General features: G+C 45.1%; 1 protein-coding gene and 1 pseudogene across 4 annotated transcripts in view; one reads left to right on the top strand and one right to left on the bottom strand.

The window, feature by feature from the left end:
- Positions 1–1,909: 1,909 nt before the first annotated feature.
- TCP11L1 (t-complex 11 like 1) overlaps positions 1,910–24,525 on the bottom strand; it is a 41,080-nt gene continuing 18,464 nt past the window's right edge. For 3 of the 4 annotated variants that reach the window (XM_053562913.1, XM_053562914.1, XM_053562915.1), the window contains 5 exons: positions 18,991–19,127; positions 17,241–17,437; positions 11,287–11,468; positions 7,921–8,093; positions 1,910–2,277 (listed from right to left, as the gene is read on the bottom strand). In XM_053562913.1, the coding sequence (XP_053418888.1) occupies positions 2,081–2,277; positions 7,921–8,093; positions 11,287–11,468; positions 17,241–17,437; positions 18,991–19,127 (886 nt within the window). In that variant the 3' untranslated portion in view covers positions 1,910–2,080. The remainder of the gene's footprint in view (positions 2,278–7,920; positions 8,094–11,286; positions 11,469–17,240; positions 17,438–18,990; positions 19,128–24,525) is intronic. The other variant, XM_053562916.1, reaches the window with a different exon arrangement.
- On the top strand, positions 16,330–16,688 carry LOC128566024 (cytochrome c oxidase subunit 6B1-like; annotated as a pseudogene).

The raw sequence follows: 24,525 nt of genomic DNA on the forward strand, positions 1-24,525 counted from the left end.
GACAACCCAACTGCTTGTTTAAGTCTTTCCTAACTCACATTTCCTTATGCAAAAGATCAGAGAAAACGGTGCCTGCCATGAAATGAGTCCTTTCCCCTGGTTCCTCAAGAATAGCTGCTGGCCTTCCAGGAAGGGGCCATCTGGAATGACTTCCGAGTTTCTTTTAGCTTCTCGCCCAGAAGTCTTTATGGACTGGATTACTTTTATGTCTGTCAGTAAGAAATTTTATCTTTCTAAAGAAACCAGGGAAAATTCGTCCTTGAGTCACCAGGGGTGTCCAACCTTTTTTTTTTTTACCTCTGCCATGCATTGGAATAGAGAGTTGTTTTAAGCCGCACACTAAGTACACAAACACTAACGGAAGCTGATGAGCAAGAAAAGATCCATGTATACTTTTCATGATATTCAACACCACAGATAAGTAAAAAAGTCCTCACCAAATCGGCATGTGGCAGCGGGCTGCAGGTTGGACACTCCTGGATGACTCTGACCCTATACTGCAGCACACACTTCTGACTGCAAGTGTGACACAGCAGCAGAGCACAGCTCACACAGCTTGTGTGTGGAGAAAGCACACACACTTGATACAACCATTCACCCTTACGAAGCCTGCCCCACTACACAGCCCAGAGTGAATGCTCCTGCTGCCCCTTCAAACCCTGCCAGCCCACTCCAGCCCTACCTGCTTCCATAAAGGGATTTTTTTTTTTTTTTTTAGATAAGAGTCTCACTCCATTGCCCTCGGGAGAGTGCTGTGGCATCACAGCTCACAGCAACCTCCAGCTCTTAGGCTTAGGCGATTCTCTTGCCTCAGCCTCCCGAGTAGCTGGAACTACAGGCGCCTGCCACAACGCCCAGCTATTTTTTGTTGTTGTTGCAGTTTGGCCGGGGCTGGATTTGAACCCGCCACCCTCAGTAGTATATGGGGGCAGTGCCCTACTCACTGAGCCACAGGCACCACCCAATAAAGGGATTCTTTACATTTATCTCATTCCTTGCGATTCTGTCAGTTGGGGATCTTTCCAACTTCATGGCTCTGCTTCTAATACAATGTCCCTGTCTAAAATATATACACACTCTCCTATTTTTGTTTTTTAACAGATCATTTATGAGACTCGAATTAATCTCATAGTCATAGGACATGTCAGGAATTCTGGTCACTGAAGTTCCTTGAAAAATACTGTTCAAAAACCAGGGATTTTCTGATTTCCTTATCTTGGAGATTAGTGACCTTGAGTTATTTTACCTTAAAACATTCAGATCTAATTCCAGAATTCCAATTCAATGAACACATCTGTGTACTGTATTAGACTCATTTTTTTTTTCAGTAGAATCTCTGATATTTCTCTCTTCTTTCACATTAAACTAAAAAAAAAAAGTTCTTCAATTTTCAAGGCTTAAAAGTCAAAGAATTTCCATTCTCTAAATCTCATAAGTCATCATCCAGGGTCAGAAGTAATTTTGTATAAAAGAATAACCTTTTTAAAATTAAATAACTCTTCTCTAGAACAAAGGGGGCTCCAGTACCCTGGCTAGGCCAGGCAAGGAAAAATAAATAAATAAGAAAAAGGAAAAGAAATTAAATAGTAGTAAGACTTCATGTAGCCCTTCCAACACAAAATACTTTGGGGGAGGGCACTGTGTGAGGGAGGGGCAAGAGCTGAAGTCATGGCTTGGTCTCTTTAACTCACGGGGTATATGAAGGAGAGATACCCAGATTGCAGAAGAAAGGTCCCAGCCTCTTCGGAAGGACACCGTTGCTACAATCATGATGGAATACAAGAGGAGACACTGGCAGTTGAAAGTTTAAAAGCTAAGTGTAACCTATAAAAACTCAAGAAAACAAAAAGCTTCTTTGATTTGTAAACTTGCACTCATAAATACAATCTCTCAAAATAGAATTCAGTGCATTTTTCAACAACTCTTTTCAACAGTGATACACATAGTATTCCCTTTGGAATCAGTGCTGTTAAATAGAAATGTACTACATAGCCATTTTCCAAAGCAACATTACAGTTCAGAACAGATATTCTGAGGCAAGTAAATAATACTGCTGCTGCAGGGGGCATACAAGTTAGGATCAGACGAGGATCTTACGGAGGATTGCATCATAATAGGGACAGAAGACCATCTTGTTATAGTTGACCAGGCGAACAAATTTAATAGCAACTTCTTCCAGTTCTCTGTGAACTGGACCCAATCCCCCAGGTACTGTAGGCAATGGCTTCTGATGACCCGAGGCAAGGTAGGTTTCTAAGAAGGTCAGGATTCGAGATTCTGTGATGGAAAACACAGTTGTTAGTTGTTTCAGAGTGACCTTATGAACTTCTCTGATTATGCTTCGGTTCTTAGCTTAATCATCACTCTTTAGCGGAAGTCTTCCCCAGTCACACCCCTAGACCCTACCCATAGAACCTTGCACTTCTGAACAGTCATCCCATTTGTAATGTTTCCTCTCCCCCTCTGGAGGGTAAGTTTCATGAAGGTAAGAATCGGGCTTCTCTTGTTCATCATCTCTCATCACCCAGCACCATGCAGGCATGAGACCTGGCTCCCAGGGGAAGCTCAAAACACATTTGGAATGCAAGAATGAATGTACGGATAAAGAAAGAGACTGAAGAAATGTTTTGCTTTCGTGGGAACAAGATATACTGAGATCACATGAAAAGAGGGCACAAATTGTAAGTTCAAAAATGAAAAAAGAAAATCCCAGCACCACTGGCTTGTGGTCTCTTTTCTTACTATACTCACAAGAAAGAAGCATGAGCTTCCTTCCCTAATGCTACTGTGGAAGGCCCTGGAAGTTGTGGGCATTTGTAAATTGGTCCTGCTCTGAAGAATAATTTCGTTTGATGCTTTCCTAACCCATTCCCCTCTATGATGCCTTTACACTCTTCCGCATAATCTCCCCAGCTGAAAAAGATTTGATCAAGCCACACTTCTTACAGATTTCATTATAAAAACAATAAGGACATTTATACTGAACAGGCTTTTTTGCGCTCACTTCAGCAGCACATGTACTAAAATTGAACGGGCTTTTTCTTTTTTTTTTTTGTAGAGACAGAGTCTCACTTTATGGCCCTCGGTAGAGTGCCGTGCCGTCACACGGCTCACAGCAACCTCCAACTCCTGGGCTTACGTGATTCTCCTGCCTCAGCCTCCCGAGTAGCTGGGACTACAGGCGCCCGCCACAACGCCCAGCTATTTTTTTGTTGCAGTGTGGCGGGGGCTGGGTTTGAACCCGCCACCCTTGGTATATGGGACTCACTGAGCCACAGGCGCCGCCCTGAACGGGCTTTTTCAAACTATATGCCCTGCCCCTTATACCTTCTAAACTCAAAACACACTGATAGGATGGGTTCTTTTGCCCCATCCCTAAGTTAATTTGGTTCTCTAAGGTTCCCAGAACAGGAAGACTTACTCAGGAGTGTAGATCATCCTACTGTTATTACCTAAGAGCTGGTTTTTAATTTAATTTAATTTTTTTTTTTTTTAGAGACAGAGTCTCACTTTGTCGCCCTCAGTAGAGTGCTGTAACATCACAGCTCACAGCCACCTCCAGCTTTTGGGCTTAGGCGATTCTCTTGCCTCAGCCCTGAATAGCTGGGACTACAGGCACCCACCACAATGCCCGGCTATTTTTTGTTGCAGTTTGGCTGGGACTGGGTTTGAACCCACCACCCTCGGTATATGGGGCCAGCACTCAACTCACTGAGCCACAGGCCCACCCAAGAACTGGTTTTTAATCCTCATAGCTATAACTAGCTGTTAGGAAACAAGCAAGACAACAGGTCGAGAAGCAGCTTGTTAGCCACAGGTCTACGGACAGGCACTTTCCTACCTCTGTTAAAGCTGAGTGTAAATCGAGATGGTCTGAGGGTCCTGCAAGATCTGGAAGAGCTCCTCTTGGGGGACCCACAGACAACTGTGACCAATACAAAGCTAGGATGAAATGGTTTTTTGTTTTGTTTTGTTTTGTTTTGAGACAGAGCCTCATTGTGTTGCCCTTGGTAGAGTGATATGGCTTCACAGCTCACAGCAACCTCAAACTCTTGGGCTTAAGCAATTCTCTTGCCTCAGCCTCCCAAGTGCTGGGACTATAGGCCCCCGCCACAACACCTGGCTATTTTTCTGTTGCAACTGTCATTGTTGCTTAGCCGGTCTGGGCTGGGTTTGAACCTGCCAGCCTCAGTGTATATGGCTGGTACCATAACCACTGTGCTATGGGCGCTGAGCCAGGACGAAGTGTTTTGTTTTTTTTTTAAAATAAATTTTGAGCCAGTTGTGGTGGCTTAAGCCTGTAATCCCAGCTCTGTGGGAGGCTGAGTTGAGCTCAAGAGTTCAAGACCACTCTGAGCAAAAGTGAGACCCCATCTCTACTAAAAATAGAAAAGGCTTGGCGTCCGTAGCTCAGTGGTTAGGGTGCCTGCCACATACATGGGGGCTGGAGGGTTTGAATCTGGCCCAGGCCTGTCAAACAACAATAACAACTACAAAAGAAAAAAGAAAAAAAATAGCTGGGCATTGTGGCGGGTGCCTGTAGTCCTAGCTACTTGGGAAGCTGAGGCAAGATAATCGCTTAAGCCCAAGAGTTTGAGGTTGCTGTGAGCTCTGATGCCATAGCACTCTACTGAGGGCCACACAGTGAGACTCTGTCTCAAAAAATAAATAAATTTAAAAAATAAAAATAGAAAAATTAGGCTGGGTATGGTGGTTCATGCCTATAATCCTAGCCCTTTGAGAGGCTGAGGCAGGTGGATTGCCTGAGCTCAGGAGTTCAAGACCAGCAAGAGCCAGAGCAAAACCCCATCTCTAAAAACAGCCGGGCATTGTGGTAGGCACCTGTAGTCCTAGCTACTTGAGAGGCTGAGGCAGTAGGAACACTTGAGCCTAAGAGTTTAAGGTTGCTGTGAGCTATGATGCCATGGCATTCTACCAAGGGTGACAAAATGACACTCTGTCTCAAAAAAATAAAATAAAATAAACGAAAATAGAAAAATTTCTGGGCATTGTGGCAAGCACCTGTGGTCCCAGCTAATCAGAAAGCTGAGGCAGGAAAATCACCTGACCCCAGGACTTTGAGGTTGCGGTGAGCTATGAGGCCAGAGCTATACCCAGGTGCAACAGAGTAAGACTCTTGTCTCAAAAACAAAACAAAACAACAAAAACAAAAAAGAACCATGATCATTCTGTTTATGCCTGAAGTGAAACCTACTAATTTCTCATTACTTCTTTAGCACTTATTTGCTTTCAAAAAAGAATAAAAAATTGTAAATGTCTTAACACAATAACTAAGAAAATGCCAGGAAGACTATGTTAACCAGTGTGATGAAATTGTGTCAAACGGTCTATAAAACCAGTGTATGGTGCCCCATGATCGCATTAATGTACACAGCTGTGAATAAAAAAAAAAAACCAATAGTGAAAAAATAAATAAATAATTAACGTTAAAAATTAAAATACTTATTTGCTTTCAAAGAATAAGAGCTTGAAAATTAATTGAATCCAATTAAAAAATTTAACTTGAGTTTTTAAAATATTGTTTCCTTGATCAAACCCAAAAAGATAATTTTCTTCCCCCCACCAGCCTTATTAATGTATAACTAACATTATATCAATGTATATATAAAATTATACATATATACACACACGTTTTCATATATGTATACATTGTGAAATGATTAAATCAAGCTAATTAACAGAATTTTTCATAGTAAAACTGCTCTGGTGATGAAAAAGTAATAGCTAATACAGAATATCTTTCAAATTTTATAGAATATTTATTAAAAATAGTTTAATATAGCTGGGCATAGTGGCTCATGTGTATAATCCTGGCACTTGGGTGGCTGAGGCAGGAGGATTGCTTGAGGCCAGGATTTCAAGACCAGCCTGAGCATCATAGCAAGACCCCTTCTCTACAAAAAGACAATAAAAAAATTAGCCAGACATGATGGCGCTCGCCTGTGGTTTGGTCTTGCTCAGGCTGGTCTTGAACTCCTAAGCTCAAGCAATCCACCTGCCTCAGCCTTCCAGAGTGCTAGGATTATAGGCATGAGCCACCACACCAGTTTATTATAAGTTGTTTTTTGTTTTTTTTTTTTGTAGAGACAAGAGTCTCACTTTATTGCCCTCAGTAGAGTTCTGTGGGGTCACACAGCTCACAGAAACCTCCAACTCCTGGGCTTAGGAGATTCTCTTGCCTCAGCCTCCCAAGTAGCTGAGACTACAGGTGCCTGCTACACCACCTGCCTATTTTTTGGTTGTTGCAGTTTGGCTGGGGCGGGGTTTGAACCCGCCACTCTCAGTATATCAGGCCAGTGCCCTACCCCCTGAGCCATAGGGGCAGCCCTGTAAGTTTTAATAACAATACTTTGATATTACCATTTTAATACTTTTATTATCTTCAATATGTTACTATTAAGTACTAATTTTTTTTTTTTTTTGAGACAGAGCCTCAAGCTGTCACCGTGGGTAGAGTGCCGGGGCATCACAGCTCACATCAAGCAACCTCCAACTCCTGGGCTCAAGCGAGTCTCCTGCCTCCGCCTCCCAAGTAGCCGGGACTACAGGTGCCTGCCACAACTCCCGGCTATCTTTTGGTTGCAGCTGTCATTGTTGTTTGGCGGGCCCGGGCTGTATTCAAACCCGCCAGCTCAGGTGTATGTGGCTGGCACCTTAGCCACTTGAGCCACAGGCATCGAGCCAAGTACTAATATTTTGTTTTTTGTAGAGACAGAGTTTCACTTTATGGCCCTCAGTAGAGTGCCGTGGCGTCACACAGCTCACAGCAACCTCCAACTCCTGGGCTTACGCGATTCTCCTGCCTCAGCCTCCCGAGTAGCTGGGACTACAGGTGCCCGCCACAACGCCCGGCTATTTTTTTGGTTGCAGTTTGGCCAGGGCCGGGTTTGAACCCGCCACCCTCGGTATATGGGGCCAGCGCCCTACTCACTGAGCCACAGGCGCCGCCCCAAGTACTAATATTTTAATAGTTTTTTTTTTTTTTTTTGAGACAGAGTCTCATTCTTTTGCCCTGGGTAGAGTCCCATGGCATCACAGTTCACAGCAACCTCAAACTCTTAGGCCTAAGCAATCCTCTTGCCTCAGTCTCTTAAATAGTTGGGACTACAGGCACCTGACACAATGCCTGGCTATTTTTAGAGATGGGGTCTCACTCTTGCTCAGGTCTCGAACTCCTAAACTCAGGTGATTCACCTGCCTTGACCTCCAGAGTGCCAGGATTACAGGTATAAGCCACCTTGCCCAGCCTTGATTTTTCTTTTTTCATTTTTTTTTGAGACAGAGTCTCACTATGTCGCCCTGAGCTATGGGCACTGAGTCCTTGATTTTCTTTTTAAATAACATTTTAATATTAATATTCAGCTATTTTAAATGTCTTTTTTTTTTTGCAGTTTTTGGCCGGGGCTGGGTTTGAACCCGCCACCTCCGGCATATGGGACCGGCACCCTACTCCTTGAGCCACAGGCACCACCCTCAGCTATTTTAATAATAGCTACTTCTTACTGAGTACCAGGCACTATGGTAAGGACTTTACATATCTCCTCCCAGGTAGCCCTCTCAGTTGCCTTGTAAGGTGGTTGTTATCATTCCCTTTTTAGAGATAAGGAAACTTGAGTGTCCAGTCACTTGCTGAAGCTATACCGTAAGTGCTGGAACAAGCCTTATGAACCAAGGCTTATGATTCCAAAGTCAGAGCCCTCAGAACAATGATGGCAGCCTGATCACTTGTCCATCCTTTCAGGGCCCTGATCACACTGTGGTAATTAATCATCCTCTTTCTTCACCCAGGAGCACTCTTATTCCCACCAAAGTCCAATGAGATCTCTTCAGAGGAGTCCATCCCCAGTCCCCCAGTCCTCCTGAGGGCGCAGCCCTGCTGCCTACCTCCCCCAAACATACCCATGATCCTGCGGATGGGGTCATCGGGACTGGCAACAGCCTGGATCTGGCCCTTGAGCGTGGTCTCCTTGTCTGTGGAGAAGGGAGAGGACCCACACAGGGAAAGGCAGCTGCTCACCTCCAGGCAGACTTTTTCCCCAATGGTAGTCAGGGTATCTCTTAGGTGGAAGGAGCTTAAACAGAGAAAGGAAAAGAAAAGCCAGAGGAAGAAAGTGCCTATAAACAAAGTGCCATAACCAGCTCCAACAGCCCATGCCCTGGCAAGAGTTACACCACCCACCAATGGATTTACATGTTCAAGAGACAATTTGTGACTTTCTTCCCTTCTCTCTTACATCCCAGGCTGTGCACACCTGACTGGAGAAGACGTCCTTTCTCTCCCTCCACTAGAAAGGACAGTGGGAAGGGGGGATTCAGAATATACCAGGACCAAAGATCCAAAACACAACTTTTTGCTAGCCTCTGTATGATGGAGTAAGCCTGGAACTTAAGAGTATCTTGTGATACCTCTAGCGGAATACACAAAACCCCAGAAATTTGGCAGCTATGGGGCAAGAATGGGAGAGAACCTTTTAACTGAATACCCTTTTGTAACTTTTGATTTTTTTTTTTTTTTTTTTTTTTGTAGAGACAGAGTCTCACTGTACCGCCCTTGGGTAGAGTGCCGTGGCGTCACACGGCTCACAGCAACCTCTAACTCTTGGGCTTACGCGATTCTCTTGCCTCAGCCTCCCGAGCAGCTGGGACTACAGGCGTGCCACAACATCTGGCTAGTAACTTTTGATTTCTGAAATACGTGCACGTGGGGGCAGCGCCTGTGGCTCAAAGGAGTAGGGTGCCAGCCCTGGAGGTGGCAGATTCAAACCCACCTCCGGCCACCAAAAAAAAAAAAAAAGTGCATGTGTTATCTATTTTTAAAAGAATAGATAAAATTAAGATCCAAAAGTTAAAAAAGTGTGTTAATTTCCTGGGACCCTCCTGTTAGTGGGTATTCTGTGAGCAGGCACTTCTGTTTTGTTTTGTTTTGAGACAGAGTCTCACTCTGATGCCCTGGGTAGAGTGCCACAGCATCATTGTGGCTCACAGCAACCTCAAATTCTTGGACTTAAATGATCTTGCCTCAGCCTCCTGAGTAGCTGGTATTAGTTTTTCTATTTTTATTAAGATGGGGTCTCACTCTTGCTCAGACTGGTCTTGAACTCCTGAGCTCAAGCAATCCACTTGCCCCAGCCTTCCAAAGTGCTAGGATTACAGGTGTGAGCCACCAGGCCTGACTATATGGTACTTTCTTTTGGGTCTAGCTCCTATGTACAGACTTAATAGGGATCATGGAACCAAATCCTGGGACTCACTGCTGGGCAGATATGGGCATTCAGGGCTGGACTCCTGAGGAAGTGCTGAACTGGGACCCCCATCAATGGTAGCTTTGACAGACCAGTTCTAACTGGAAAGGGATCTAGGTGACAGCTCAGAGCTGTGCCTGTACAAGGGCCTCAGACTAGGGCTTGGCTAAGCAAAAAGTCTCCTGGCCCAAGTCAGGAGTGTTGAACTCTTAGTCACAAGTGGACACACCCACACTGCAATGAACACACCCATGGTTTCTGCAAACTCAGCAATAAAATTCCTCCACTTAGGCTCGGCGCCTGTGGCTCAAGCCGCTAAGGTGCCAGCCACATATACCTGAGCTGGCAGGTTCGAATCCAGCCCAGGCCCACCAAAACAACAATGACAGCTGCAACCAAAAAATAGCCAGGTATTGTGGCAGCCACCTGTAGTCCCAGCTACTTGGGAGGTGGAGGCAGGAGAATCGCTGAGCCCAGGAGTTGGAAGTTGCTGTGAGCTGTGATGCCATAGCACTCTACCCAGGGTGACAGCTTGAGGCTCTGTCTCAAAAAAAAAAAAAAAGAGAGAAAGAAGAAAGGAAGGAAGGGAGAAAGAGAGGGAGGAATAAAGGAGGAAGGAAGGAAGTAAAGAAAGATTCATTTTTTATGAGACAGTCTTTGCTTTAACACCTGGGGTAGAGTGCAGTGTCATCATCCCTGCAACCTCATCCTCCTGAGTTCTAGTCATCTTCCTGCCTTAGCCTCCCAAGTACCTGGGACAACAGGTGTGTGCCACCACATCAAGATAATTTTTTCTATTTTTAGTAGAGATGAAGTCTTACTCTTGTTCAGGCTTGGCCTCCAGAGTGCCAGGATTATAGGTGTGAGCCACTGTACCTCACAAAATAAATTTCTTACTATGGATCCTAGTCATCGTATTTTTTTTTCCCCAATGTCTCCACACCTCAGTCTCTTCATGGGCTCTAGCAAGAGTTTAAGGCATTTGAAAGGTTTAGGAAAAGAAATGAAACACTCTAAGAAAATGCCATGAAGGCTATGTTAACCAGTTCGATGAAAATATTTCAAATTGTATATAAAACCAGCACATTGTACCGCATGATTGCATTAATGTACACAGCTATGATTAAATGTTTAAAAAATGGCCCTTAAAGAAATGAAGCACTCAACATAATCAAAAACAGGGGCCTTGGAGGTGAAGAGACAAGGACAACCCCATTAAAGGAGGAAAGAGCAGACAGCACACTGCTCCTGAGGAGGGAGAGCAAATCAGCTGATGGCACCCGGCACCCAGCCAGGCCTGGGGAGGAGTGTGGTAGAAGGGCACAGAGGGGCACAGGATCCCCAAGCCCAGGATTTCAAACTCTTCCGAGCAGGCAACCATGAATACCAGCCCCTCACCCTGTCCACGGCAGACCCCCAGCTAAAGCCACCTCTTCTCTCAACTCCTAAATTCTCTCTCCTATCTACTATTCCCTTCCCAGCCAAAATTTAAAATTAAGGTCATAAGTTAGCCAGGTGTGGTGGTATGTGCCTATAGTCCCAACTACTCAGGAGGCTGAGGCAGGAGGATTGGATTGCTGGAGCCCAGGAATACCAGGCTGCTATGAGCTGTGATCATGCCACTGTACTCTAATCTAGGCGAAAGAGTGAGTTTCTGTCTCTAAAAACAAACAAAAGAACAAAAATCCCCCATAAATCTAATTATGTCTCCTCTTGCTTCTAATCCTTTGTGGCTCCCTCTTGCTCTTAGGATAATGACCCAAACCCTCCTAGAGTGTGGCCTCTAGGCCTTGCAGACTAGTTAACAAACATCTTACAGATCCTACCCTAGAGCTTTGCTAAACCAGCTGTTGATTCACTTTGATGCTATGGCCCTGAAAAATTCTGCTGGGGTCTTCATCAAGGGAACCAAGTTAGAGAGCAAGGTTTCCTCTCAGTTCCTAGAAAGTGGCCCGGGATTCTGCCTTCCAGTCTTCTGTCACCCACCGCCTACCATCCATCCGCTAACGATGCAGCCACTTACGGTAGATGCATATCTGTCAGCAAAATCTTCACAATCATCTTGAGTTTCTCAGCAAAGTCAGCCTGGCTAGAAATTCCGGGCGCTGCCATGCTGAATGTGATCAGTAACACAGCCCCTAGGATGGTGAGTTGCTCCAGCTGCAGCTGGAGCTCTTGGAAGCGGGACTGGTCCATCAAAACTGTCTGTAAGAAATACAAGGTAAGTCATGGCTGAGCTGAAGGTTTGGACTGGCCAGCAGAGGGCAGTGGGATCACAGTTTCCCTCATGATGTTCTAGAGTTGTTTTGGAGCTATGAGGGAGTCATGTGTGGATGGAGCACGCTTCCATGTCAGAGCCCTTTCTCCTTGAGAAAGGGTGCGATATAAAGTACTCACTGAGGGGGGAGACGGAAGGGAGGGGGAGGATGGGCGGAGGGAGGGTGATTGGTGGGATTACACCTGCGGTGCATCTTACAAGGGTACATGTGAAACTTAGTAAATATAGAATATAAATGTCTTAACACGATAACTAAGAAAATGCCAGGAAGGCTATGTTAACCAGTGTGATGAAAATGTGTCAAACAGTCTATAAAATCACTGTATGGTGCCCCATGATCGCATTAATGTACACAGCTATGGTTTAATAAAAAAATAAAATAAAATAAAGCACTCACTGAGACAGACCTGGGGATAACTCCAGGCTCTGCACTTAACAGTACAATGACATCATGCAAGCTTTTCAAAGTGGGGATTCCTACTTCGCAGGGCTGTTTTAAAGATGAAAAAGATCCTGTACATAGGCTCAGCATCGGTAGCTCAAGTGGCTAAGGCGCTAGCCACCTACCCCTGAGCTGGTGGGTTCGAATCCAGCCCGGGCCTGCCAAACAACAATGACAACTACAACAAAAAAACAGCTGGGCGTTGTGGTGGGCACCTGTAGTCCCAGCTACTTGGGAGGCGGAGGCAAGAGAATCACTTCAGCCCAGGAATTGGAAGTTTTGGAGGTTGCTGTGAGTTGTGATGCCACAGCACTCTACCCAGGGTGACCACTTGAGGCTCTGTCTCAAAAAAATAAAATAAAATAAAATTTTTATAAAAAACACACAACAAGATCCTGTATATAAAGTGGCTGTCAGAGCCAGCACTCAACAGATAAAGGTTATATCATCAGAAAGGAAAAAAGTGGCTGGGGGTGGTGGCTTACACCTATAATCCCGGCATTCTGGGAGACTGAAGTATGTGGATTGCTTGAGCTCATGAGTTCAAGAGTAGCCTGAGCAAAAGCAAAATCCTGTCTCTACTAAAAAACAGAAAAACTGAGGCAAGAGGATTGCTTGAGCCCAAGAGTTGGAGTTTGCTGTGACGTCATGGTACTCTATCCAGGTGACAGCTTAAGACTGTCTCAAAAAAAAAAAAAAAAATGGAAGGAAGGAAGTAATAAGGTACAGAGTTAGGGTGACCAGTTTCTCCAGGACTGTCCCAGTTTTGAAACAGAAATCCAGGCCAGGTGCTGCAGCTCATTCCTGAAATCCCAGCTTTTTGAGAGGCTGAGGCAGGAGGACTGCTTAAAGCCAAGAGTTCAAGCTGACTCTGGGCAATATATCATGACCCCCATCTCTAAAACCAAACCAACAAACAAAAAATTAGCCTTGGGGCGGCGCCTGTGGCTCAGCTGGTAGGGCCCCAGCTCCATATACCGAGGGTGGCAGGTTCAAAGCCAGCCCTAGCCAAACTGCAACAACAACAAAAATAGCTGGGCGTTGTGGCGGGCGCCTGTAGTCCCAGCTACTCGGGCGGCTGAGGCAAAGGAATCGCCTAAGCCCAGGAGTTGGAGGATGCTGTGAGCTGTGACACCATACCAAGGGCAATAAAGTGAGACTCTGTCTCTAAAAAAAAAAAAACAACAGTTTAAAAAAAAAATTAGCCAGGCATGGTGGTGCACACCTGTAGTTGCAGCTACTTGGAAGGCTGAGGCAGGAGGATCGCTTTAGCCTAGGAGTTTGAGGTTAAAGTGAGCTTTGATCGCACCACTATATTGCAGCCTGGGTGACACAGTGAGATCTTGTCTCAAAAACAGACAAAAAACTTAAGAAAACAAAGCCCCCAAGAAAATCCCAAATCTTGTGAATTCTCCTTAATTCCTAGCACACCAGGATAGCTAGTTACTCTATACTGGACAGTGGAAGGGAGGAATTCCTGGAGGGTACACCCTCACCACCTAGCGCAAAGGAAGCTCTCAAGAACTGGTAAGTGAATAAATGAAAAGAAAAGGAAATGGTTAAATACACAGAGTAGGGCTGACAGGTAACATCCCAAAGCTGCCTGGTGCAGAAAGCAGGCAACAAGTAAATTTCCTGACACCCACCATGCCACAGCCTCTTGAGTGGGGTGAGGGAAAGAGCAGAGGAAAAACTGAAGAGATACAGTTTCTGATGTAAGTTTTTACGGGTTAATCAAATGAACCTGAAGGACTGGTCTTGCTGTAAGAAACTGAGATATGCCAAATCAAGACATGAACAGTGAACATTGTGGGGTTCTAGGCCAGAACTCATCTCAAATAGAAACTATCTCTGAAGATAAGAATCCTCTTATTAAACAAACTGGCTTCAATGGGCTCACTATCAGCCTCCCGTGACTTGACTTTGCTTTGTGTTTCCTAACAGTATGAAGTACTCCAGCTTAGATGCAAAAAATTTCCAAGGACCAAGAGAGTAGACATCTGTCCCCAGTAAGAACTATCATCGTCAGGCAGTGCCCATTGCTGAGTGGGTAGGGCGTCAGCCACATATACTGAGGTTGTTGGGTTTGAACCCAGCCCGGGCCAGCTAAAACAATAATGACAACTGCAACAACAGAAAAAAAAATAGCTGGGCACGTGGCAGGTACCTATAGTCCCAGCTACTTGGGAGGCTGAGGCAAGAGAATCTCTTAAGCCCAAGAGTTTGAGGTTGCTGTGAGCTGTGATACCACGACACTCTATCCAGGGTGACAGCTTGAGAATCTGTCTCAAAACAAACAAACAAAAACTATCATTGTCTCCATAGCTAATTTTCTTTTCTTTTCTTTTTTTTTAGAGATAGTCTCACTTTGTTGCCCTTTGTAGAGTGCCATGGCATCATAAGCTCACAGCAACCTCCAGCTCTTGGGTTTGGGTGATTCCCTTGCCTCAGCCTCCTGAGTAGCTGAGACTACAGGCACCCGCCACAACTCCCCACTATTTTTTTGTTGCAGTTTGGCAGGGGCCAAGTTCGAACCTACCACCCTTGGTATATGGGGCCGGCGCCCTACTCACTGAGCCACAGGTGCCGCCCCCCATAGCTATTTTTTTAAGAGACACGTTAGGCTGAAAATTTCCCTCCAGAAAAGAACATGTAACTATTCAGAAAGGAACATTGTCCCCCTCAATTTAACATCCTCTGTAGATCCTCCTCCAGCATAAAACAGAGAACTCAGGCAAAAGGTAAAACTTTAAGCTTACAACTTCTAGAAAGGACAATTATGGAAGTTATGAGAGATATTTAGAGAAGTAGCAAGATCTAGGGCTAGAGATTAGAAGCCCCTGCAATCTCAAAAAAGAAAAGAGTCTACACTCACCAAATCATCTATTTGCAGACAAAATGGGGGAGTCCCTTCTTAGTCATCCCCTTAAGAAACAATGCAGTTGTAAGTATTTGTTGTGAAAACATAAAAAGAAGAAATATCGCTCACCATGGAAGGGGAAGAAGTTTCTTCACATAAAGCTGCAAACAACACCACTACTACGGTTTTGATCAAGATGAGTAAAAACAGGATAAAAGTTCAGCAGCACAATTGGGAATCTTACACATTGCTTGGGGGATCATAAAATGATGCAACTGCTTTGGAAAATTGTTGGCAGCGCCTCAAAATGTTAAACTTAAGAGTTACTACATAACCCAGCAATTCTAATTCTGGGTATATAACCAAGAGAATTGAAAACATATGTTCAGGCTTGGTGCCCACAGCTCAGTGGTTATTGGGTTCTAACCCTAAACGCTAAAACAACGACAACTCCAACAACAACAAAAAATAGCCAGGCGTTGTGGTGGGCGCCTGTAGTCCCGGCTACTTGGGAAGCTGAAGCAAGAGAATCACTTAAGCCCAAGAGTTTGAGGTTGCTGTGAGCTGTGACACCACAGCACTCTACTGAAGGCGACATAGTGAGACTGTCTCAAAAAAAAGAAATGTTTCTTACTTAAGTATAGGTTTTTTAAAGTGATTCCTTCATTTGATTATTAATGGCTTTTTCCATTAAAGAATTAAATGACAAAAAAAGAAAGAAAAAGCATATGCCCATGCAAAAACTTGTACACAAATGTTCACAGAAGCATAATTCACAATAGCCAAAAAGTGAAAACAACTCAAATGTTCTTCAAATGATAAACGAATCTATAGACAAAATATAGTATAAATATAGTATATCCATACAGTGGAATCCATTATTCAGGTTTAAAATGGAAAGAAATACTGATACACAATACAACATAAATGAATCTTTTTTTTTTTTTTAAAGTCTCACTTTGTCGCCCTCAGAGTGCTGTGGAGTCACAGCTCACAGCAACCTCCAGCTCTTGGGTTTAGGCGATTCTTTTGCCTCAGCCTCCCAAGTAGCTGGGACTACAGGCGCCCGCCACAACACCCAGCTATTTTTCTGTTGCAGTTTGGCCGGGGCCAGGTTCAAACCTGCCACCCTCAGTATACGGGGCCGGCGCCCTACTCACTGAGCCACAGGCACCACCCAACATAAATGAACCTTGAAGACTTTATGCTAAGTAAAATAAGCCAGACACAAAAGGGTAAATATTGCATAATTCCACTTAGATGAGGTACCCAGATTAGTGAATTTCCTAAAGATTCAAAGTAGAATGGTGGTTGCCACAGTTGGGGGAGCGAAGGGAATGGGGAATTAATGTTTGACCAGAGGAGAGTTTCTGTTTGGGAAGATGGAAATGCTCTGGAGATGGACAGTGGTGATGGTCTACAACAATGTGAATATACTAGCGTCACTGAGTTAGAAATAGCTAAAATGGTAATTTTTATGTTAAATATATTTTACCACAATAAAAAAACACAGTGGGTCTTTGCTGAGGGTCACATTGAGCTTTGAGGTGCGTCCGGGGTGTCTTTCGGGTCAGCACCATGGCAGAAGACATCAAGACCAAAATCAAGAACTACAAGATTGCCCCTTTGACAGCCGCTTCCCCGACCAGAACCAGACCAGACACTGCTGGCAGAGCTACCTAGACTACCACGGCTGCCAGAAGGCAATGACGGCAAAAGGAGGTGACGTCTCTGGGTGTGAATGGGACCACCGTGTGCACAAGTCGCTCTGTCCCGTGTCCTGGGTCTCGGCCTGGGATGACCGTCGGGCAGAAGGCATGTTTCCTGGGAAGATTTGAAGTGGCTGTACCTCACCTCCTCTGTCCTCCATCCTCCGTCCTCCGTCCTTCTTCCTTATTCCAGGATAGTAGAGGGGGACGTGGGTGCCTGATGATTCTGAATCATGACTTTACTAATAAAAACTCGATGAAAAAGTAAAAAAAAAAAAAAACACAGTGGATAAAAAGAAATGAAGCACTGAAACCTGCTCTAACATGGATGAACATGGTGCTTAGTGGAGGAAGCCAGACACAAAAGGCCAGTGCTGCATGATTTCCTTTATATAAAATGTTCAGAACAGGTAAATCCACAGAGATAGAGGGTGGATTAGTCAGTGCCGGGGTGGGATGGGGGGACCAATTGCCCATGGGTAGGGGAGTATTTTAGGGGTGATGAAAATGTTGTAAATTAAATAGTGGTAATAGATGAAGAACTCTGTGAATATACTAAAAACCATGGAGCTGTACACTTTAAAAGGGGGAATTTTCTGGTATGTGACTTAGAATAGAGTTGTTCGTTTTTACAAGTTCAGCACAAAAAAAATGTGAGCAGTTACAGGGGCTGCTCAGAGGCACCTACTTCTGGGAAAGGCCTCTGGCCGTGGTCCCACTTCAGAAGCTTCAGGTACGCATAATTCTGGATAGCCACAGGACTAGGCCTGGGAGCGTCCCCAGAGCCAGCAGCCCCTCCCCCAGCTGGTAGGGCATGTTTACGCTTCTGATTGATAAGGTCATCTGAGGCTTCTTCTAGCCACTGGGTGACAAAGTCCAGGGAATCTGTGAAAAAGCAAAGTTGTGAACATTACCATGACATTGCAAAAGTATGCTGCTCAGAATTACTTTAGGAGAAAACTGTCCTGGTAGTGTGGTAGAACATAGAGAATGAACTTTGGAATCAAAAAGAACCCTGTTGAAATCACAGTATTGCCAATGACTAGATGAGTGATCTCAGGCAAGACACAGTCTGTCTGAATATCAGATTCCTAATACAAGGAAATTTACAACATCTGCCTAACAGGTTCTTGTGAGGATTTAACAAGACAATGAACATATAACATCTACCCAGGCCTTGCTACCCAGTAGGTATTCAACAAGCTCACTTTTATTCGCTGCTTCTTCCCATTCTGACATTGCATGAGATGTGGCCGTAAGTTCTGACGACAAAGTTCTAGCTCTGTGGGATGACAAAAATTCTTGCCCAGAGGCAGATGGAATGAAACATGGGCTAAAGTTTCTCTGTGTAAAGTATCCTCTGATAATGAGGCGTTTTCTTTGTCTAGATCTTCTTTTTTTTTTCTTTGAGACAGAGCCTCAAGCTGTCGCCCTGGGTAGAGTGCAGTGGCATCACAGCTCACAACAACCTCCAACTCCTGAGCTCAAGCGATTCTCCTGCCTCCATCTCTCAAGCAGCTGGGACTACAGGCACCCACCACAACGCCCGGCTATTTTTTGGTTGCAGCTGTCATTGTTGTTTGGCAGGCCCGGGCTGGTGACGAACCCGCCATATCAGCTGTATATGGCTGGTGCCTTAGCCACTTGAGCTGTAGGCGCCGAGCCAACTTTGTCTAGATCTTAACCACCTATCAACCTGGTTGACTTTTGGCCAGGGAGAAGTGTTTGGTATGAAATTCACTGCATTTAGAGCACTATGAGCAACAGCCCTCAGTTGGCTTTCAGCCACTATCATGCTCCCTCTATCTTCTACGCTGAGTGATACAGCAGGCATTTTCAGCGATAGAGAGAGAATAGGAGAATCTTGTGCACACGATCTGGACAAAAACCACGTCTGCCAGGTCCGGGGAGGTGCTGTGGCTCTGCCAAAGGAGGCACCCTTAAAATCAAGTTTTGTTTTGTTTTTTGAGACACAGTCTCACAGTCTTACTCTGTCACCCTCGGTAGAGTGCTGTGGCGTTAACAGCTCACAGCAACCTCAAATTCTTGGGCTTCAGCAATTCTCTTGCCTCAGCCTTCCAAGTAGCTGGGACCAAAGGTGCCCGCCACAACGCCCAGCTAGTTTACTTTTGTTTTTCTGAGAGATGAGTTTTGCTATGTTGCTCAGGCTGGTTATGAACTCCTGGGCTCAGGCAATTTTCTCACCTTAGCCTCCATAGTAGCTGGGACTACAGGTCTGCACCACCACGCCCAGCAATTAAGTTTTCTTTTCAATGATTAACTCAAGATGAAGTTGTTTGTGTTTTTCCTTCTTCAAATTAGACTATTCTATTACATTTCAGTTTTATTCTGAAAATAACATCATCATGCAATAAGCTACAGCAACTAAAATAAAAAAACACAGACAATAAAAAAGCATCACAAAATATTAAACATACTTGGCTGCTTCTCCAGAAGCTCTTGGAACTTCTTCCTTTCATACTCAACTGACTGCTGCATGAGATGTGGCCTAATGCTACTGACCGCAAAGTTCGCCATGTCCACTTTCATTAGGTCCAACACAGAGAAAATTGCTCTAAAAGAGATAAAAGGATTTAGAACTAAATACTTATAAAGTAAAAATAGTTTTTTTTTGTTGTAGAGACAGAGTCTCACTGTACCGCCCTCGGGTAGAGTGCCATGACGTCACACAGCTCACAGCAACCTCTAACTCTTGGGCTTACGCGATTCTCTTGCCTCAGTCTCCCAAGCAGCTGGGACTACAGGCGCCCGCCACAACGCCCGACTATTTTTGTTGTTGTTGTTGTTGCAGTTTGGCTGGGGCTGGGTTTGAACCCGCTACCCTCGGCATATGGAGCCGGCGCCCTACTCACTGAGCCACAGGCGCCACCCTGTAAAAATAGTTTTAAATGTTTTTTTTGTTTGTTTTGAGACAGAGTCTCACTCTCTTGCCCTGAGTAGTGTGCCATGGCATCATAGCTCAGAGCAACCTCAAACTCTTTGGATTCATGAGATCCTCTTGCCTCAGCCTTCCAAGTAACTGGAACTACAGGTACCCATCACAATGCCTGGCTAGTATTGTATTTGAGTTTGAGATCAGCTCAGGCTGGTCTCAAACTCCTGAACTCATGTAATCCACCCACCTTGACCTCCTAGAGTGTTAGAGTTACAGGTGTGAGCCATAGCACCAGGCCAGTTATAAGCTTTTTTTTTTTTTTTTTTGTAGCGACAGAGTCTCACTGTACCGCCCTCGGGTAGAGTGCCATGGCGTCACACGGCTCACAGCAACCTCTAACTCTTGGGCTTACGCGATTCTCTTGCCTCAGCCTCCCGAGCAGCTGGGACTACAGGCGCCCGCCACAACGCCCGGCTCTTTTTTTGTTGCAGTTTGGCCGGGGCTGGGTTTGAACCCGCCACCCTTAGGCATATGGGGCCGGCGCCCTACTCACTGAGCCACAGGCGCCTCCCCAGTTATAAGCTTTTTTGAGATACTTTTTTCATCTCAGAAAGGATAGCAAGAAAAGTTTGAAAATTACAGGAAAAGTAGATTAAGAGGCTCAGCGTCTGTAGCTCAGTGGTTCGAACCAGGCCTAGGCCTGTTAAACAACAATGACAACTGCAACAAACAAAATAGCTAGGCGTTATGGTGGGCGCCTGTAGTCCCGGCTACTTGGGAAGCGAGGCAAGAGAATCGCTTAAGTCCAAGAGTTTGAGGTTGCTAGGAGCTGTGACGCCATGGCACTCTACTGAGGGCAACCTGGTAAGACTCTGTCTCAAAAAAAAAAAAAAAAAAAGAAAAGTAGATCAAGAAAAAGAAATTTAGAAAATACGAACACTCAGGCGGCGCCTGTGGCTCAATCGATAAGGTGCCAGCCCCATATACCAAGGGTGGCGGGGCCGGCCAAACTGCAACCAAAAAAATAGGGCGTTGTGGCGGGCACCTGTAGTCCCAGCTACTCAGGAGGCTGAGGCAAGAGAATCGCTTAAGCCCAGGAGTTGGAGGTTGCTGTGAGCTGTGTGAGGCCACGGCACTCTACCGAGGGCCATAAAGTGAGACCCTGTCTCTACAAAAAAAAAAAAAGAAAATACGAACACTCAAATAATGGTATGAAAAATTATAATTTTTTTTTTTGAGACAGAGTCTCACTTTGTCATCCTTGGTAGAGTGCCATGGTGTCATAGTTCACAGCAAACTCAAACTCTTGGGCTTAAGCTATTCTCTTGCCTCAGCCTCCCAAGTGGCTGGGATTATAGGCACCCGCCACAACACCCAGGTATTTTTTAGAGACGGGGTCTCGCTCTAGCTCAGGCTGGTCTTGAACTTGTGAGAATAGGCAATCTGCCCACCTCAGCCTCCCAGAGTGCTGGGATTGCAAGACGCCCAGCTATTTTTAGAGATGAGGTCTCCCTCTGGCTCAGGCAATCCACGGGCCTCAGCCTCCTAAGGGCCGGGATTACAGGCGTGAGCCACCATGCCTGGCCAAGATTCTAAATTTGTTTTTTTCTTTTTTGAGACAAGTTCTGGCTCTGTCACAAAGGCTGGAGTGCAATGATGTGATCATAGCGCACTACAACCTCAAACACTTGAGGGCTCAAGTGATCTCCTGCCTCAGCTTCCTGAGTAGCTGGGACTATATACATCATCAGTCCCAGCTAATTTTTTTTTTTTTTTTGTAGAGACAGAGTCTCACTTTATGGCCCTCGGTAGAGTGCCGTGGCCTCACACAGCTCACAACAACCTCCAGCTCCTGGGCTTAAGCGATTCTCTTGCCTCAGCCTCCTGAGTAGCTGGGACTACAGGCGCCCGCCACAACACCCGGCTATTTTTTGGTTGCAGTTTGGCCGGGGCCGGGTTTGAACCCGCCACCCTCGGTATATGGGGCCGGCGCCTTACCGACTGAGCCACAGGCGCCGCCCATAATTTTTAAATTTTTGTAGTGACCAGGTCTTGCTGTGTTGCTCAGACTGTTCTTAAGATTTTTTTTTTTGTGTGTGTGTGTGTGTGGTTTTTGGCTGGGGCTGGGTTTGAACCCACCACCTCCGACATGGGACTGGCGCCCTACTCCTTGAGCCACCGGCACCACCCTCAGACTGTTCTTAAAACGCCTGTCCTCAAGTAAATCTCCTACCTCAGCCTCCCAAAGTGCTAGGATTATAGATGTGACCCACGGTGCCTGGCCTGTAAGTTTTTAAACTACTATTCCTCCCCTCCCCACCTTTCCAGCCCAGAACTCATTCCTTGGCTCTGGGCCAATCCTGGCAGTAGCACAGAAGAAGGACAGAGCCCATGACAGGAGAGGTTAGGGTGGGAAGCTCACCACCCCCATCTTCATTCTCACACAGGTTACCTTGTTTTCATAGGAAACAAACGTGCCCAGTACCTGATGCCACGGCTGCCTTTGACTTTGCCTGCCAGTGGCTATAACTTCTCCGGCCATATATCAAGAGCTACAAGTGCTAATTTGAGGAGGTGGCTAGGAGCCAAAGGTACAGGTTTAGGTGTGGCTCTACACAAAAGGAGGAAAGGATCACATGTCTTCTGACGTCCCTTGACGCTCTTTGAGCTGTACTTTACATGACAGAATAATCTCACTCACACGTAAAGTCATGACATATGGGAAAAGATACACAGCTTGAGGAATAATTAAATCCTTCTCCATATTCTGTCTCCCACCCCCATTATTCTGTCCATCTCCCAAATGCACAGGGCAGTCTACTTCCTCTGCAAGGCACTCTGCCTCTCCCTAGAGAGCATCTCCAACAGCTCCCAAAACTCACTCAAAGGAAACCAGAGGCCATTGAGAAACTGCAGACCGGAAGTAACCAACAAACATGTTTTGTGCTCACACAGTGTTTTTTTGTTTTTTTTTTTTTGTAGAGACAGAGTCTGACTTTATCACCCTCGGTAGAGTGCCATGGCATCACACAGCTCACAGCAACCTCCAACTCCTGGGCTTAAGCGATTCTCTTGCCTCAGCCTCCCGAGTAGCTGGGACTACAGGCGCCCGCCACAACGCCCAGCTATTTTTTGGTTTGCAGTTCAGCGGGGCCAGGTTTGAACCCGCCACCCTCGGTATATGGGGCCGGCGCCCTACCAACTGAGCCACAGGCGCCGCCCCACACAGTGTTTTTAAAAACCTGGGTTTCGAAGAATGAACAAGGAAGTTGAAATTAAAAATAAAATAAAATAATTAAAAAAAAAAAAAAAAAGGCCTGGCGTGGTGGCTCACGCCTGTAGTCCCAGCACTGTGGAAGGCGGAGGCGGGTGGATTGCCTGAGCTCAGAGGTTCGAGACCTATATGTAACAGCAGTCAGCCAGAGTAAGACCCCGTCTCTACTAACATAAAGAACATCGCCAGAGGAAGACAAAAAAAGAGTACTTCAAACGAAGAAGAATGAACAAGGAAGTTGAAATTAAAAATAAATAAATAAATAAATAAAAATTTAAAAACCTGGGTTTCTGGCTTTTCTTCAAAAACCAAAAGATAGGCGGCGCCTGTAGCTCAGTCGGTAAGGCGCCGGCCCCATATACCGAGGGTGGCGGGTTCAAACCCGGCCCGGGCCAAACTGCAACCAAAAAATAACTGGGTGTTGTGGTGGGCGCCTGTAGTCCCAGCTACTCGGGAGGCTGAGGCAAGAGAATCACTTAAGCCCAGGAGTTGGAGGTTGCTGTGAGCTGTGTGAGGCCACGGCACTCTACCAAAGACCATAAAGTGAGACTCTGTCTCTACAAAAAAAAATAAATAAATAAAAACCAAAAGATCTGGGCGGCGCCTGTGGCTCAGTGAGTAGGGTGCCAGCCCCAAATACTAAGGGTGGCAGGTTCAAACCCAGCCCCGGTCAAACTGCAACAAAAAAATAAAACTAAATAAAAATCAAATAAAATTAAAAAACCAAAAGATCTGGCAATTTGGGCCCGTGTCAGATCAAGTCAGAGCTAAGAGGCACCGAACCTCCTTTAGGGGGCACGTTCTTCCCCATATGCTACAGTCTCCCCAGTCCCTTCTCTTTTTACCATAGGAGTTTGATTTTGCTACAAAGCTATTTCCCCTGAGGGCTCTGTTCCAGGGAATCCCTCATTTAACTTGACCAGACTGTGAGCTCTTATCCATTATTTTATTTCTGATGTCTAGCACTATTCTATGCCTAGCCTAGGAGAGGTGCTCAATAGAAGCCTAGCAAATGAATAAATAAATCAGTAAATATTTTTAGGAGGTCTTTTCAATGCTCTTTTTTCTTTTTTATGGAACACTTCACAACATAAATGTTCTTTCTAAACCCTGAGGTAATCTTACGACTCAGGGCATTTTTGTTTGTATGGAAAAAATTAGGGAGGATATGCCATCTGTCCTCTCTCTTTCATAAACGATGCCAACAAAGCTGGGAATGAAGGAAATTTTTTTTGCTTATAAAACTTTCAGAAAACAACTTGGTAACATAGAATGAGATTCTTAACACTGTTCATACCCTCTCACACAGTAACCCCATTTTAAGAACCTCCCTTTAGAGCAGGGGAAAAACCTCCCTAAGAGGTACAGTGAACACCATTTGGGCGGTGGACACATTAACAGTCCTGACTTAAGGCATTATAAAAGCTATCCATGTAACAAAAACATTTGTACCCCCTTAATATTTTAAATAAATAAATAAGAACCTGCCTTTAGAAATAACCCAAATTCCAGAAAAAAGTTTATACATATAAATTTTCATTTCAAGGTTAAACAGTAAGCAATTACAAATAATCTAATTTTCTCTCTTATGGAGCTGCGGGGCAGCCGGTCAAGAACAGAGGAAGAGATAACATCAAGATGCTCAAGAGTGAGGAAACTGTACTCCAAAATGATCCCAATGAAGCAAAGTGTGGAGCCCATAATTCTGAAACATCAGAGAAGAACCAAGAAGAGGAAGACTTCTGTTTAAATAACTACCCTCCTCATCTAATAGAAACAATTAATGAAGTTTCTAGGATGAGC

The sequence above is a fragment of the Nycticebus coucang genome, chromosome 14, assembly GCF_027406575.1.
Source record: "Nycticebus coucang isolate mNycCou1 chromosome 14, mNycCou1.pri, whole genome shotgun sequence".
Taxonomy (NCBI): domain Eukaryota; kingdom Metazoa; phylum Chordata; class Mammalia; order Primates; family Lorisidae; genus Nycticebus; species Nycticebus coucang.